This window comes from Aptenodytes patagonicus, chromosome 1 (genome assembly GCF_965638725.1).
Source record: "Aptenodytes patagonicus chromosome 1, bAptPat1.pri.cur, whole genome shotgun sequence".
NCBI lineage: Eukaryota > Metazoa > Chordata > Aves > Sphenisciformes > Spheniscidae > Aptenodytes > Aptenodytes patagonicus.
Window position 1 is genome coordinate 79,920,961 of NC_134949.1, and position 16,210 is coordinate 79,937,170.

General features: G+C 41.9%; 1 protein-coding gene across 4 annotated transcripts; it reads left to right on the plus strand.

Annotated features, from left to right (window-relative positions):
• Nucleotides 1-270: 270 nt before the first annotated feature.
• Nucleotides 271-15,964, plus strand: FAM118A (family with sequence similarity 118 member A). 4 transcript variants are annotated; one of them, XM_076344242.1, is made up of 10 exons: nucleotides 921-982; nucleotides 1,761-1,924; nucleotides 3,552-3,607; nucleotides 4,831-5,083; nucleotides 6,353-6,574; nucleotides 7,197-7,325; nucleotides 8,066-8,351; nucleotides 11,721-11,753; nucleotides 13,234-13,317; nucleotides 14,258-15,964. In XM_076344242.1, exons 3-10 carry the CDS (start codon nucleotides 3,561-3,563, stop codon nucleotides 14,296-14,298), a joined length of 1,095 nt encoding a protein of 364 aa, XP_076200357.1. In that variant the 5' UTR covers nucleotides 921-982; nucleotides 1,761-1,924; nucleotides 3,552-3,560; the 3' UTR covers nucleotides 14,299-15,964. The 4 variants fall into 4 exon arrangements, with proteins under 4 accessions (XP_076200375.1, XP_076200357.1, XP_076200346.1 ...); XM_076344260.1 differs by lacking the exons at nucleotides 921-982; nucleotides 1,761-1,924 and adding an exon at nucleotides 271-324; XM_076344231.1 differs by lacking the exon at nucleotides 1,761-1,924 and having other exon boundaries at nucleotides 926-982.
• Nucleotides 15,965-16,210: the final 246 nt, after the last annotated feature.

Here is a 16,210-nt window from a genome sequence, read left to right on the forward strand (position 1 = left end):
GAACGGTGTTAATCAAATGCCTTAATAAGCCGCGGTGAAGGAACTTTGGGTTTTTAGGCTTTGGCTTTAAGAGATTGAAAACTAAAAAAAAAAAAAAAAAAAAAAAAAAAAAAAAGAAAAGCACTTTGAAGCGGAGGAGAGCTTTGGCTGTGGGCTTTCAAATGTGACTAGCTGAAGCAAGCGAGCTGCGTGCGGGCAAGAGGCTGCTTTGCTACCAGTGCAGATAGCACATGCCACCTGCCGTTACGGCATCACAGCGTCACGCCCAGCCATGCCTCAGTCAACACAGACCGTCAAGCCCAGCCTCCGGCGGAGCCACGGAAGGTAACTCTGCCATCTCTTTTTGCCGTTCCTCGGCTTTCTCATCACCCCAATACTTCTCACCTGTAACACTTCCACCATCTACAAGTTTTCGCAGCGTTAACCCCATTAATCTTCAAGTTTACCAGTTCCTTTTCTCCCGTACCTGGTAATTGATTCTTCTATTTCGCACAGACTCGCAGGCTGCTAATTTGTATTTTTGCCTGTAAAGAGTTTCAAGTATTTTTAGGGGTGCGTGAACGCTACCCATCTCCATTTTGTGAGGACAGCAGGGCGCAGGAGGGTGCACCACCTCGCTTGCTGGGGGGAGGCGTGTGTGCGTGCAGATCTGTTCAACTCCGCTGCCGCTCAACCATTGCACGGGTTTGAGTGAAACGGTTCGCGTTTTTCAACCGGATTTTAAGGCGGGGAGTGCTGCCCCTGCGGGGCTGGCCGCACGGCATCAGCCGCCCGGGCCAGGGGCTCCCGCCGCCGGGCGGGAACCGTCCTCAGGCGGAATCTTGCTCCTGGGGCGGCTGTTTCCCAGCCGGCGGGGAAAGCTTTGGGGAGGGGGCGGCCCCGCCGGCGAGGGCGGCGGTCGTGGCGGGGGGAGCCTCGTGCCGCTGGCCCCGCCCTGGCGGAGCGCGGCGGGGGCGGGGCAGAGCGAGGCCGCTCCCATGAGGTAACGGTCGCCGGAGCCCGGCCCTGTGCCGGCGGGGCGGGGGGCTCCGGCATCGCCGCTCGGGCCCGCGTCCGGCGTCGCCGCCATCCCCCCCCGCCCCCCCACCTTCGGAGCCATCTACCCTGGGGCGACAAGGCCGGGCCGGGCCCGGCCCGGCGGGGCGGGGGGATGGCGGCCGCGGGGCTCTGCGCGGCAGGCGGCCGCGGGGGGCGCGTGCTGCTGAGCTGAACCGCTGCTCCGGCTGCCCTTAGGCACGGCCGCCCGGGCTGCCGTTGCGGGGCTGCGGTCGCCGGGCAGGTCAGGCGGCAGCAGGGCCTCCGGGGCGGGGCAGGCCGGTCCGGGGGAGGCCGGCGCCGGCAGCGTTGCCGGGGGAGCGGCTCCTCTCCGCTCGCAGGTGAGGGAGGAGGAGTGCCGCCGGCCCGGAGGGCGGTGTGCTCCGGCAGGCTCTCGCCGTGCCCGCTCGCTGCGCCGAGTAACGCCGGTTCAGTTACCGGAGGGCGACAGGGAACTTCACTCGGCAGAAACTCGTGTCCTGCCCAGCCTGATGCCCGTGGTCTTTTTCCGGAGAGAATCGTCGGGGACGTGGGGTGGGTGGGGGAAGGAGGCTTTCCTGTGCCCGGTGCTTCCTTCGTGTTGAGCATTTTAGGCTGCTTTCGTATATTGAACTGCCCGGAAAAATCGTTTGGTCCAATTAAAGCGTTGACCTGAAGTTTCAGTCAGTGAATAGAGCTCTCGTTCCATGCACGGATCATTAAATAAAACTTACTTTCTTGAACAGGAAGAAAATACGAAATTAGAATTTGTTCTGATGACCCCTCCTTGCGTTCGGAGTAAAGACCCAGCTCCCATTCAGCGCTTTCGGGTATATCTGGATTGTAGTGGGGTCCGGTTTCCAGGCTGCCGTGAGGAAAGGGTGTTGAAAAGCAACCGTGCACGCCTTTGGTTAGTCCAACGTGTCTTTTTGAAAGTACACCAGTGTTGAATGCTGGTGCCCAGGTCCTCTGTTTTTCTAGGTGTGCTCACTGAAGAAGTGTTTATTACATCTAATAAGAGAATGTTCAAGACTAGTCACGATTACTAAGTACTCAAAGGCATGGGAGAAATTTGAACTTTATCCTTTGCAGCCGTTTAGCTGTTACGGGTTGGTGATAATTGCTGCCGCTTATTTGCACAGCTTCTGCTTCCAGGAAGCAACTTTAAGGGGTAAAAGGAAACAATGAGGTCTAAAATGTTGGTACTGACAGCATCCTGTGGTGAGATGCTTACTTTATTAATTTTGGTAAGTTACTAATGTAATTATTAAAGCTTTCTTGGGGATTCTTTCCCAAATACTTCACTGGATGGGGTTATAAAATAATACAATCTTTTTCAGAATAAATAAGTTGCACTTCCTTCATGTGTTGTTTTTGCGTTGTGAACTCATAACTCTTCCATATATAAAGGAATCTTGTTCTCTAGATTTTGAAGTGTTTTGCTCTAGGTAGGTTATTGTTCTGAATTTTGAATGTGCTAACGTTCTTCAGATGGTAGTGTAGCATCTTTGTAGGATACTGTCAGTGAAGGAAGGGAGCATGGAGGAAATAAATACTACAACAAGAAAAGTTTTTTCCACTTGAAAAGACATCCTGGGTGCATTCGCAGAAGAGATCTGTGTGTTTTCCTCAGAAATGCTGATGTCCCCCTATCATAGGGTGGGCGTTTTTTGGGTTTGTTCTTTTCTTTGGGTTTTTTTTCGGTCAAATGATCTCCAAACTTGGGCCTCTTGCTTCCAAATTAGCTTCCAGCATGTGAACCTGAGAGCTGGCAAGTAGCCTTATGAGCCATAGGGTCTGGCAGAACGCGTATTTGAGGGATTAGGGTCTGCAATCTCCACAACCACAAACTAAGATGTGTTTCAAAGCCAAACAAAAAATACATCCTTACAAAAACAAAGCCAAGAATTAATGTAATGAAACTTGGGGATTTCTAAGTGACGATATTGTAGCCAAATTCTCCTGCCAAGATGCAGTCCTTCTTATGCTTTAGACACAAGACAATATAGACGAAACAAAAATAAGTTTTTATTTAAAATACTAGCTGAGAAAAAAATCTTTCGTGTTATGTGGTCTGGTAGAGTAGCCAGGTGGCTAGCGGAGGGCCTCTCATGATCATTATGTGTTGCAGAAGTCCTGTTTCCACAAACTTGGTTGAATCAACTGGTTATTATGAAAAAAAATTAATGCAAGAAATGCATTAATTTACTTGAATTAACATTTAAGTGGGTATGATAAATTTTACCTTGAATTTAGACACAAGTATTTTTCAGCTGCATGAATAGCCCTATCTTCGTTAGCTTCAAAATGTCCATCGACTGAGCTTAAATGGAGCTGTGGTAGATTTACACACTCATACTTTGTCAGCTTTGTTTCTGTCAGTGCGTTGCTTAACTGGGATGTGACATACAGAGTCTTGATTTTAAAATACTTGATAAGAATAAATAGAAAATGCTGACAATAATACATCTGGGTTTAATTTTGGCCTTTTTTAAGGTAGAAGTGTTAGGAATTATTTTACTTTTTGTTTCACTTAGGGCTCAGAGATGGATTCATCAGAACGATCAACAGTTAGAAGTGAGAAGAAATCCAGGTAACTTGTGTTGCAGAGATTATACAAAACTGTCTCTTAATGAAAATCTGAAAACACAGTGGAAATACATTACTGAAAACTGGATGCAAGAACAACGTCATGCTTGAAAACTTGAAACGATCCCAGACACTGACCGAGGGCTTCATACTCAGTTAAGCTGTTTGTGAGGAATAAATAATATACTTGCTGAGAGGAAACAATTTGTGCTGAATGTAGCAGGAAGGCATGGGGATTATCAGCAATATATTCTTTGTAGGCATTGGCTAGCAACCTTATCTACATGTTTATTAATTGCTTTGCCTGAGGCCATTTCAAGTTAAACATTATAGTTTTAGCTAGATAGTTTCAGATGATTGTGAAATAAGAGGTGTTAAACATCCATATTACCGGATTAACAGGAATTAAAAATCTGTAAAGGTAGTTTTGAAAGTCAAGGGAATTCTAAGGTTCTGTATTACTGAAATCCTTGTTTGTATACAGTGATTTCACTGTATGGTTTAAATGCATTTTCACTTCTTTGCAAAGTAATCACGAAAGCCAGACTTTCTCGACAGTTTCTTGTGCTGGCTTGCGCAGTGAATACTGACGTAGAACCAAATACGCCTTTGAGAGTCGTCTGTGGTTAGTAACATCTGAATAGTGGGCTAGATGAACCCTTGATCTGAACAAGCATGACTCTTCTTATGTTCCTGTATCCTAAAGTGAGAATAAGTGAGAATAAAAGATACTGCTTTTTCCCAGAAAAACACAAGTTTGTTTCTTTGAAATATTGTGACTCGTCCCTTTGAAATACTTCTACTTACTTTCTATCAGACACGTGTTAAGTAAACCATTGGACAGTCCTTTGACTGCTTTTTTCAAAATTTCATTTGAAATGGTGTTTGGCTAGCCCAGTGGACTGAAAATTGGTAATTGTCAATTTGGATCTCAAAGACATTAGTGATTTGAAGTTGTTGCCATTTTTTGGCTTTAATTAATTATGTACACTTACTTGTCTAAAATGACCAAAAGACCTAAAGTACATTGTCGGTTTGGGGAAGGCTGTGAACTGCTGCCAATACCATTCTTCTGCGTAGAAATGGAGAACTCCGTTCCTTTTGGTTGGTTAGTATTTTGCACAAGCGTTAATAGTTCATATGGACTTCCTGAGTCAGTTGTGAGATCTTCAGAAAAGTTAGAAAATGCACTGTGAAAAATGAAGATTTTTGTTTTCTGTTTTAAAGAAAATTCTTAAAAAGTCTAATAAGAAAGCAGCCTCGGGACCTTCTTCTTGTAATTGGAACTGGGGTAAGTGCTGCAGTAGCACCAGGAATCCCAGCGCTGTGCTCCTGGAGAAGCTGCATTGAGGCTGTAATTGAAGCAGCTGAACAGCTGGAGGTGCTTCATCCGGGAGATGTTGCTGAATTTCGTAAAAAAGTAATCAAAGATAGAGACCTGCTTGTGGTTGCACACGATCTCATCAGGAAAATGTCACCAGTGAGTATGTTTATAACTTTGATTGATTTCTAAAATTCTTACATACTTTTATTTTGTTATCAACAAAAATTCTTTTCAGCTTTCTAAAACTTGAAATTTTTCTGGTAAAAAGTGAAAGTTTGATGGTAGTCATATAGTACACTGTACGTTTTAGAGAGGCTAAAAAATCTTGGGTTTTAGTGTAAGCAAGCTTTCGTCATGATTAATGCAAGCAAGACCCCCGACTATTAAATATTTGCCATAACGTTTCTTGGAACTGAAAGAGGAATTTATAGCTCTGCTGGGCAAAACTAGAGATACCCTGAAAGTACAGGTAGACCTTGACCCTACTGATAGCCTGAGATCACACAGACGTAATCACTGCTGCAGCTCACACTTCACTGAAGACAGTCCATACATGCCCAGTTTCTCAGACGTTTGTCTTGGGTTCCAGAGGTTTTCAGATTGTGTTAACAGGTTTGCCAAGTCTTCCAGTTGAAGTAATTAGGGTGACATACATACTGCTAAGTTGTAGGGTGTGCTGAGCGTTTTACAACACGTGGTGAGCTTCTCTAGAGGCAAAGTGTAATAATAACCTCTCTCTTTTGGGAGGAGTCTGCATGTATGGTTAGGCAGATTGAACAATTAATACATTTTTCTCAACCAGGAAGCAAAAAAAAAAAACCCCAGAAAAAAACCCCCAAACCCTTTAATAGTATATCCCAGACTCTGAATCCAGGGAATGATAATTTCAGTACACTAACCGGTTTTCAAAGCAGTAAAATCATACTGAGAAAGGTGAGGTTTCCATGTAGTTAGGCCAGTAACCATATTTGGCTTATAAACAGACATTTGTTCTGTGTGTGATACAATTTATTGAATAGGAAGCCTGTATATTTCATAGAATTGTTACGTGTTCCTATCAGTCTCGGCAGATACTCTGGGCAAATGCAGCCTACGCTTTGAGGAAAGCGTACCTTCATGTTTGTTTAGGAGTGACGAGTGAGGATTTCACTGTAGCAAAACAGTTTTGTTTTACTGTACCTGCATTACAAGCTTCCTTGAGAAAGCCAGACTATTATTTTGAGCTACATTAAGTAGAGGCAAGAGCACCTGAATAATTTGAGATTGGTTTTGATGGTTTTGTACATTCAGACCTTTATGCTTTGTATACTATGTAAGCCCTCTAATTTTAAAGAAATGCTTTGGCATTAAGTAGACAAATGATGTGGAGGCAATTATAATGGTGCACGTGGTCCTTATGAAGCGTTCATCTTTTTCTTTCTTCAGCGTACTGGGGATACGAAGCCCAACTTCTTCCAGGATTGCTTAATGGAGGTGTTCGATAATTTAGAACAACACATTCAGAATCCCGTTGTTCTGCAATCAATCCTGAGACTCATGGAGAGAGGCACAATGGTTCTGACTACAAACTATGATAATTTACTTGAAATATTTGGTCAGCAACAGGGTAAACCTATGGAATCTTTAGACTTGAAAGATAAGGATAAGGTATGATGAGAGCAGTAAAGTTTTTAGACTTATTAGAAGAGAAGGCAGCTCGTAAGCTTCATTGAAAGATGTTTTCCTGTTTAAAGAGTGTCGAGGCTAAAACTTCTTAATTGGTAAAGCATGTCTATAAGCTAACAGCAGATGCACATTTATTTTACGTGTCTTTTTATTCTGAATAATCTGGTAACAGTTACCAAAGAGAATTTCAGTGATGCACTTATTAACCAATGCCCACCCACTCTGTGGAAAAAACCCACAAACTTATTTAACTTACGTGAAGTAATTGTTACAATCACAAATATGATTTCACCTAGCTGGTAGTTAATTTGCTGTTCATATCTTTTCTGTCCGTGTTGCTGGAACTTGCTTCTTGGTTGAATGCTTGTTTAGACCAAAAAGCCAGAGATATCTTCAGTATCAGCAATCACCCCTTTATTATAATTTAAAGTAAGCTGTGTAATTAGTAATTAAAATTGTCTCTTGCTGCAGAAAAGTGCAAAAGAAGTTACTTCTGCTTTAAGTGGTTTTATAAGTTAGGACAGCTGTATATTTTTGCAGAATCTCGGTTATTGTAGTATATTATAGTATAACAAAGGAATGTAACTTGCATGATTTGCTTTAGGTTCTTCAGTGGGCAAGAGGTCATATAAAATATGGAGTTCTTCATATTCACGGCTTATATACAGATCCCTGTGGAATGGTGCTAGATCCCTCGGGATATAAAGATGTTACTCAAGATCCTGAAGTCATGGTTCGTGTGATCTTTAAAATCTTCACTACGTTTTGCCAAACTATTTTTTTGTAATCACTGCATACACATTACCTAAGGCTAGGGTTTTGCAGTTCATATAGATTAAATAATTGGGGCCCAGAAAAATGGCAGTATTATTCAGAAAGCCAGCTGTGTTGCTAGGGCAATGTATGCTCTTGTATACTGCTGCTTTGTAAATCACAATCAAAACCCTCAGCTGTATGTCGTAGTTTTAGAGTTCTTTGTATTTATCTCATGAAGGAACATTAGCCCCAAAATACTAGACACCAGAACAAGGATCCATCACCATCTGATTGCTTGGATTCATTTTTTTAGGGGCTTAAGCTGTTACCAGCTCTGGATCCTGGACTTAATGTCGTATCTTAGGTATTTTAAGAAGTCAAACATTAGGTCAATCTGTAAATAAGGAAAATTAATATTCTTGACCAAACAGGAGCCTAATATTCTGTCATCGTAATTCTTTCAATTTAAAATTCCCTTACTGGAAATACATGTGCACTTAATTTTGTATGGTAACTTTGAATATAATTTTTTTTTTTGTAGAAACAGTGCTTATGAAATGTCAGTTTGCCCGGATCCTAAAACATATGCTTAATTCAGTTCAATAGTGATATCTGCTCTGCTTCTCCTTTTAAGTCTGACGTATTTTAAAAGTTCTTACCTTGGCCTTTTGACTGCTGAAGTAAATGTAGCGCTTGTGTGTTTATATTTCTTAACAGGAGGTTCTTCAAAATTTGTATCGAACCAAGTCTTTTTTGTTTTTGGGCTGCGGAGAGACTCTGCGTGATCAGATATTCCAAGCTCTTTTTCTTTATACTGTAAAGAATAAAGTGGATTTAGAACATTATATGTTGGTGCTTAAAGAAAATGAAGACCACTTTTTTAAGCTCCAGGCAGATATGCTGCTGCACGGAATAAAAGTAGTGTCCTACGGGGACTGCTTTAAACAATTCCCAGAGTACGTACAAGATCTGACTGCTCAAATCTGCAAGCAGAGAAGCCCAGGTAATGTATCCTCTTCAATAAGAACATTTTGAGTAGGTACGTAGCAGGGTGCCACGTCTGAACAATCAGCAGTTGGTCTGAGGTGCTGACCTCGTGCGTAGCTAGCGATAGGCCTGTGCAGCATCTTTGCTTATGAATGGCATGCAGAGTTGGAACACGTGACAAAATTGTAACCAAATTTCTTTCTGTAAGGTCTGTGGATTCTTGCAAATTTAATCTTTAATTCTGAATTTGTCTTTTTGTTAGCATTTGGTTAAGCCGTTTACTTTGTGTATTTTTTTTTTTGGCGTGAACGACTCCAGTATATTGAGTATTACACTGTATGAAATATGACATGTCAGTAAAAGAGGCTAAAAGAATAACTGGTGGGATAAGCTGGTTGAGCCACAATATCTGATGAACCGCAGAATGGGAAATTAGTACACCCAATAGCGTTTCGCTTAGCACAGTTAGGGCTAATGGGGAGAAAACCCGAGTGTGAGGATAATGTTTTGTGACAATAAAATAGAAGAGGCTGTGGAATAATACTCCATTTGTGACAGTGAATGGCATTCTGTAGAGGGCGTTTAATGCTAAAATGGGAAATAACTCGATACCTTTGCTGAAGGTAGCAGTCCTGTACCCGACAGGGAGCTAAATTTTACTAACTAGGTCCATTCACCTACTCCCATCCTGTTGTCTCTCCACTCATAAAATTCCTTAGCTGTAACGATGAAGAGCCTTTAATACAAAACGAGGGAAAAACAACAACAGTATGTTGAAAGAAAGAGACTTCTTCAATGTTTTCCAAACAAGGACAGTTCTACTATGGCTTATGCAGAGAATTGAGGAAAATAACTAGAGTAAATGACCTTGGGAAGAATACTGTTTCACAGCTCTCTTATTTATCACGTCAGTGAAACTGTTTTGTCTAAAATTAGTGGTCACACAAGCGGTGCATAGCAGGAACCTTCCCCTTGCCCTCCTTAAAAGAAAATTGCAGGTGTATGCCCAAATCATATAATGGTTTTTGTAACTGGATGAGTATTACATTTAGACTGGATTAGATTTTTCTTTCCATGAAGGCTAGAAAAAATACTTAGCACAGCATCTAGGTTTCGGGAAGTTTGTCTGCAGTGTAGACACCTAAAAGTAAGTTGGGGTGCAGTTTCAGACACTGAACCAGCCTCAGCCTGCTGGTTCTTTGACATACTGCTGTTGATGGATGTGATGGACATGCTTCTCATAGTCTGAGCAGTGCCTAGAGCCTGTTGAGTCTGGAGTCTCCGATTTATTGCAAAGCAGCCATTGATATCAAAACAGGGTGGGAGATACATTTACGTAAGCTCTAAATGGAAACGACTGCAAAATCAGACTATAATGCTCCCCTTTTTGTTCAGTGGAATTACTGATTGGCATAATACTTGCAAGAAGAGGGACTTAACGCTGACTTCAGAATCTTGATCTGAATGTTGATCACACTTACAAGTCAAGATTCCAAACAAAACTGTTTTCAAATGTGCGTAACTGCTCTTTACGTTACCAAACTGTCAGGTTTCATTTTTTTCATGCTTATTTACAAACTCTCTTTTAAAAAATAGCAGAAGGAGTTTGTTAAAAGGGTTATATGAAAGAAATGAGAAATGCAGGCCCTGATAGGGGACTTCAGCCACCCGAACGTGTGCTGGAAAAGCAGCACAGCGAACTGCAAGCAGTCCAGGAAAACTACTGGAGTGCGTTGAGGACAACTTCCTAGTACAGGTGACGGAGAGCCTGACCAGAGGAGAGGCGCTGCTGGATCTGTTGCTCGCTGTCGGAGAGGTCAAGATTGCAGGTAGCCTGGGCTGCAGCAAGCATGCCCTGGTAGAATTCTTAATCTACAGATGAAGCAGATGAAGTTGCTAAGCCACTAGCCATCATATTTGAAAAGTCATGTCAGACTGGGGAAGTTCCCAGTGACTGGAAAAGGGGAAACATAACCCCCATTTTTAAAAAGGGAAAAAAGGAAGACTTGGGGAACTACAGGGTGGTCAGTCTCACCTCTGTGCCCAGCAAGATCATGGAGCAGATCCTCCTGGAAACTATGCTGAGGCACATGGAAAACAGAGAGGTGATTGGTGACAGCCAACATGGCTTCATGAAGGGCAAATCGTGCCTGACAAATTTGGTGGCTTTCTGTGACAGGGTTACAGCGTTGGTGGATAAGCATTTGATACTGTCCAGCATGACATCCTTGTCTCTAAAATGGAGAGACATGGATTTGATGGGTGGACCACTCGGTGGATAAGGAATTGGCTGGACGTCGCACTCAAAGAGTTGCGGTCAATGGCTCGATGTCTGTGTGGAGACCAGTGATGAGCAGTGTCCTTCAGGGGTCTGTATTGGAACCAGTAGTATTTAACATCTTTGAGAACGTGGACAGTGCACCCTCAGCAAGTTTGCGGATGACACCAAGCTGAGTGGTGTGGCTGATACTCTAGAGGGAAGGGATGCCATCCAGAGGGACCTGGACAGGCTGGAGAGGTGGGCCTGTGTGAACCTCATGAAGTTCAGCAAGGCCAAGTGCAAGGTCCTGTACATCCCAAACATGGATACAGGCTGGACAGAGAATGGGTTAAGAGCAGCCCTGCCGAGAAGGACTTGAGGGTGTTGGTTCATGAGGTGCTCAACATGAGCTGGCAATGTGCGCTTGCAGCCCAGAAGGCCAACCGTATCCTGGGCTGCATCAAAAGAAGTGTGAGCAGCAGGTCGAGGGAGGCGATTCTCCCTCTCTACTCCACTCTGGTGAGACCCCACCTGGAGTACTGTGTTCACGTCTGGAGCCCTCAGTACAGGAAAGACATGGACCTGTTGGAGTGGGTCCAGAGGAGGGTCACAAAGATGATCAGGGGCTGGAGCACCTCTCCTATGAGGACTGGCTGAGAGAGTTGGGGTTGTTCAGCCTGGAGAAGAGAAGGCTCTGGGGAGAACTTATAGCAGCCTTCCAGTACTTGGGGCAGGGGTGAGGGGTGCCTTGCAGGAAAGAGGGGGAGGGACTCTTTATTGGGGAGTGTAGTGATAGGAGGAGGGGTAACCATTTTGAACTGAAAGAGGGTAGATTTAGATTAGGTATTGGGAGGAAATTGGAACAGGTTGCCTGGAGAGGTGGTGGATGCCCCATCCCTGGAAACATTCAAGGTCAGGTTGGACGGGGCTCTGAGGAACCTGATCTAATTGAAAATGTCCCTGCCCACAGCAGGGGGGTTGGACTAGATGACCTTCAAAGGTCCCTTCCAACCCAATCTATTCTGTGATTCTAAATGCAACCTTGCCATTTTGGAATGTTGTATAAAAATGTAAAAACTTTTTGGATGCTAACTTGTGCCGTTGCTGTCTCTTACACTTCTCTAGATGCTGATCGAGTGGACAGCACAACACTGTTAGGTGAGTAATGTTCTTATTTTCACAGGAAGTTCCGTAATCTATCAGAGGGACAAAAATAAGTCTCTCATTTACAAAGTAATTGAATGATTATAGTGCAGCACTGTGATTTAGCTCTGAAAGTCTGCTTAACATACTCTCTTTTTGCCCTCTTATTTTCTTTCTACATATTAGCAGATAACTGCTGGCTTTCAGGTGTCAATAAAATGACAAATGATAAAATGGAAAAGCTCCAGAAAATGTGTATAAAAAATTATTAATGCTGATCAGAGTATTCTAAGATAATATTAACATCCATTAAGGTTTTGGCTTAAATTTCCAAACATACGTTTGGCTATTTTGAATGCCTGCCTTAAGAAGGTATGGAGGAGTGAATCTCAAGCTTAAGCGTGTAGTACTGAAGGTGATTTTTTGTCTAAGTGTTGTTCAGGTATCTTTGTGATACTTCTGTGAATAAGCAGAGCAATAATACATTCCAATTTATGGTATAAAATAGCAAAACTTCCCTTTGAAACAACACTTCAACTTAAAAACATTACGCTTCTAAGATATTTGTGCTGCTGCTGCAAATGATACCAAACCTGTATAAAAAATACCATTTCATTATTGCATATAAGGGTCTTTGGCATCGCAGGAGATTTAAACACACACCCTCCACCCCCCCACACTTTTTCACAATCAAAAAGTACACAAGGTCCAAGATACTTGTGGGCAGGTGTAAAGTCAGAGATTACTTTTGTAATTGCAACTAGATTTTAAGCTTATCTGTCTTTCAGATGAATTCATAAATCCCTTTTTCAGTAAAGTACAATTAGGCATCAGTGGAGAAGAAACCAAAAACTTGAGGACAATGTATTCCAGTTCCACTTGACATAAAGCTCCTTTACTAACTTATTAGCACCCTCCTTACAAGTAATCTTAGCACCTGTTTACTTGTATTTTGGAATACATAGCAAGTTAAAAAAAAAAAAAAAGAATTATTCCTTAACACAGATTTGTAAAATACCGCACCAAAAAAAAATATCTAGAGGTTTAAGTGATGGATGTCCTGATTTTGAAGGAATTTCCCTTCATTTCTACTGTCCAGCTATGCTGTTTATACTTTCAACAGTAGCTCACACCAACAATTTTTTTCCTCTGAATAAGGGATCCAAACTTTTTAAAGAAGCTTCTCACCTGTGAACTCCACAGGCGGCATCACACAAAATCAAGAATTATTTTCCTCAGAAGGCAGCTGTATAATTGGCTACTTCCCTTTTTATATGTTAGTACCAGAGCTCAGTGTTGGGGAAGAGCTCGAGATCACTGAACTGGTGCAGACTTTCAGTAGGGTTAGTGTTATAATTCAGAATCCAAATGTAAGAATCTCAGTGGACCAGTATTGTGTTTATTTTAATATTTGGTGCTTGTAATAAAAAGTATACAAAGCACACATATGTAGCAACATAATTTTTTTTTTTTCCTCCCCCCTCTCCCTCCACAGGAACTTCATGTGTGGACTGTGCTAAAAGGAAGTTAGGAGAAAACGGCACTGACTCTCCTAAGAGAATCAAGCAGTCAGACAATGGTATACTCACTATTTAAGTGAAAAAAAAACCCAAACAAAACCCAACCCAAAACCCAACCCAGCAGCTTTTTAACAGTAGGTGTTTTACATCTGCTGCATGAAAAGTTTTGACCTGAGTATTCCCATGGTTTTAAGTGGAATAAAAATTGTGCACCTTAGCCTTTTCTTTTCTAGAGCTGTAAATGTGTAATGTATGTAAAGCTTGAGAGTCGTACTAGTCACTCTCCAGGCACTTCCGTACTACTAAAACTGTATCTGCAGGGTTGTTTAGAAGCAGGTGCAAGTTTTCTCTCCCTGTGCTTCAAGCCAGTTGGACCAAGGTGAGGCCAGAACAGAGGTACTGTTTGAATCTGTCAGAAATTACTTTTGACATACCTGCGACTATCTGTTAGTTGCCTTTGAAATGAAGGGGTTTCTATTCTTTTCTCATCAGCTGAACTGCAGTTAGGCTGCTGGAGGTTGAACTCTTCAGGGGTCTGTCAGCACAAGGCTGCTTGCAAGCTTCAGGTTTGGATCCCTAAGCTGTTAGGAAGTGTTTCATGTTTATAGATCCTGCATCATGATAACCTGCCTATTTTACACTTTCAGCATGAGTATTTGTTTGTTTTCACTTGTCAGTCTGTTAAGGCATGAGATCACACGGAGAAAAGGATGCAATAGTAATGTATCAGCAAGGACATACCATATGTACATGGGGGCTTACTGACCTATTTGCAGTGTATTTCTACGGAAATATTTTAAATATTGTTGTTTAAATCACAGAGTATGCTGCCAGTTATCTCAGAAAGCAGATAATGGATAGTCTTAATGCAGCAGAATTAAAACCAGTTAGTATCTAATTGTGTACACAATTTCTAGTGTGTAAGTTTGACTTCAGTTGAACTACTCGATGATTAAGGTTAGGCATTGCATTAACTGTTGTTTTTTTTTTTTTCCTGAGGTGCTGTTACTTCACCTGCCACTGAATTGTCTCAGCACTAAACTGACATAATTACCAGTCCAGTTGCTAACACTGGTAATCTTATGAAGTGTTCTAGTCAGCTGCCTCTCACCTCAGTGTCTGCAGGAGAGCATGTTCAGGACCATTCTTTGTTCTTATTCTGGCACATTCATACCTGGCAGTCCTGGAGGGTTGCTGCAGTCAGGTTTCTCTGCTTATGTTCCCTGTGAGTTTGATGTTACACCTTCAGAGATCACATCACACTATAATGAGCTTTTACAGGGAGTGGAAGTGATGAGCCTGTCAGATGACCTTTCTGTCTGAATTGTGGTATGTCAACTCTTTACTCCCACGTCACAGAAACAATTTCTGTTTGTTCTCTAGTATGTATGTGTGCACAATGAAAAGCTTAAAAGCTTCTTTCTAGACTAATAATTACTGAGATGGGTAGAGTTTTTGGGGTGTGGAAGTCTTTGTCCCTGTTCTGAAGTAGGTAAAGATCTCACGACATTTTGCCTAGAAAAGCAATCATCTTAAACAATGCATGCACACTGACTCTTGTCTTCTACCCCAGAAGAAAACACCCAGTTGTCTTTCATGATTGACAGTCTGGAAACCATACTTGGGTTTTAGTATATGATATAATTGCTAAGGACCTCAAGCATCAGTTCTCAGGGTTTCAGCTGTGTTTTTTAAAAGGTAAAAATCAAAAGCAAAACCAGCCTGAATATAGACCATACGCATCCTCTCCCTTTTGAGACACTGTATTTATACATACATCACTTGAAAATTAAGTCTTCTAGCATTGCATATAGCACTCTCTGTAAGACTCCAACCTCTAAAATTTGCTTCTCTAGTCAATGTGAATTGGCTGTTTTCAAAAGTGATCAGCCATGCTATTTTGGATGCTGATGGATCAGCTTAGAACACTTAAACTGTTGCTTCAAGCTGCAGCAAAATTAATCAGATGAGCTGAGCCATTTATGACCCTGATTACTGCAATTATTTAAGCCCAACCCTAAAGTCACGTAACTCCTTATCTCGTGCCTGAAGTCAGATCCACATTAGGAAATCACACCCCCTCCCTTTGGTAAGGATCAACTTACACCTAGCACTGGTGATGATTCTTCAGTTTTGTAGACACCACTGAACTGCAACTTACTTACACAACAGCCTCCCCTGACTCAAGTGCCATTTATTTGTATCCTGAAAAGCAGATGGGTAAGTAGGGGGTTATTTTAATTCCTAACATACACAGTAAGAAGGTAGAAATGCCTAGTTTTGGTGTGTCCTCCCCCCCACCCCCTGCAATCCAATAATATATTTGTCATCTTAGGGATGGGATTGCCTTGCAGCTACCTCAGGGTTTAAAATACAGTCAAAAGGGTCAGAACCTGAAGCTTGTCTGTTCCATTTATCTGTTAAGTGAAAGAGTAACTTGTTTAAGGCCCTGTTCAAATTATTACCCAAGTACTGTGAAAGAACTAACCATACAACTTGGCACGTTAAATGATGTTTGCCAATTCTACCATAGATGGCGGCTCTTCTACTTAATTCATAGTTGTTTTTTTTTTAAATGGCAGTAAGATATTTACTGAAAACAAACTTGTTGACCATTTATTGTCCTGTTTTGTTCAAGCTGTGTAATAAACGTGATAGGACATCTCTGATGATGGCATACAACCTTTTAATAAAGTATTTAAAGCTAAATAGACCATTCTTGTATAGTAGCTAAGACGTGTAGCTTTCACCATTCTTCAGACTGTTCAATTCTTTACTGTATTTTTCTATTTCAACCAGCTGTTCCTAACAAATGGTTAAAAAAAAGCCACAAAACAAAACTTCTGTATTTGCAATACACAGACTGATATGGGTCAAAGATCTTTGAAAATCACTAGAGGCTGCTCTTCTATCCATCCTTCACACTACTATAAGTATTTCCACATCTGTCAA

What these genes read in the sequence shown, in the direction of transcription:
- FAM118A (XM_076344260.1), top strand. Translation starts at nt 3,561, where the DNA reads ATGGATTCATCAGAACGATCAACAGTTAGAAGTGAGAAGAAATCCAG. An exon ending in AGAAGTGAGAAGAAATCCAG is followed by an intron (nt 3,608 to 4,830) that starts GTAACTTGTGTT and finishes TCTGTTTTAAAG; the next exon opens with AAAATTCTTAAAAAGTCTAA. An exon ending in TCATCAGGAAAATGTCACCA is followed by an intron (nt 5,084 to 6,352) that starts GTGAGTATGTTT and finishes TTCTTTCTTCAG; the next exon opens with CGTACTGGGGATACGAAGCC.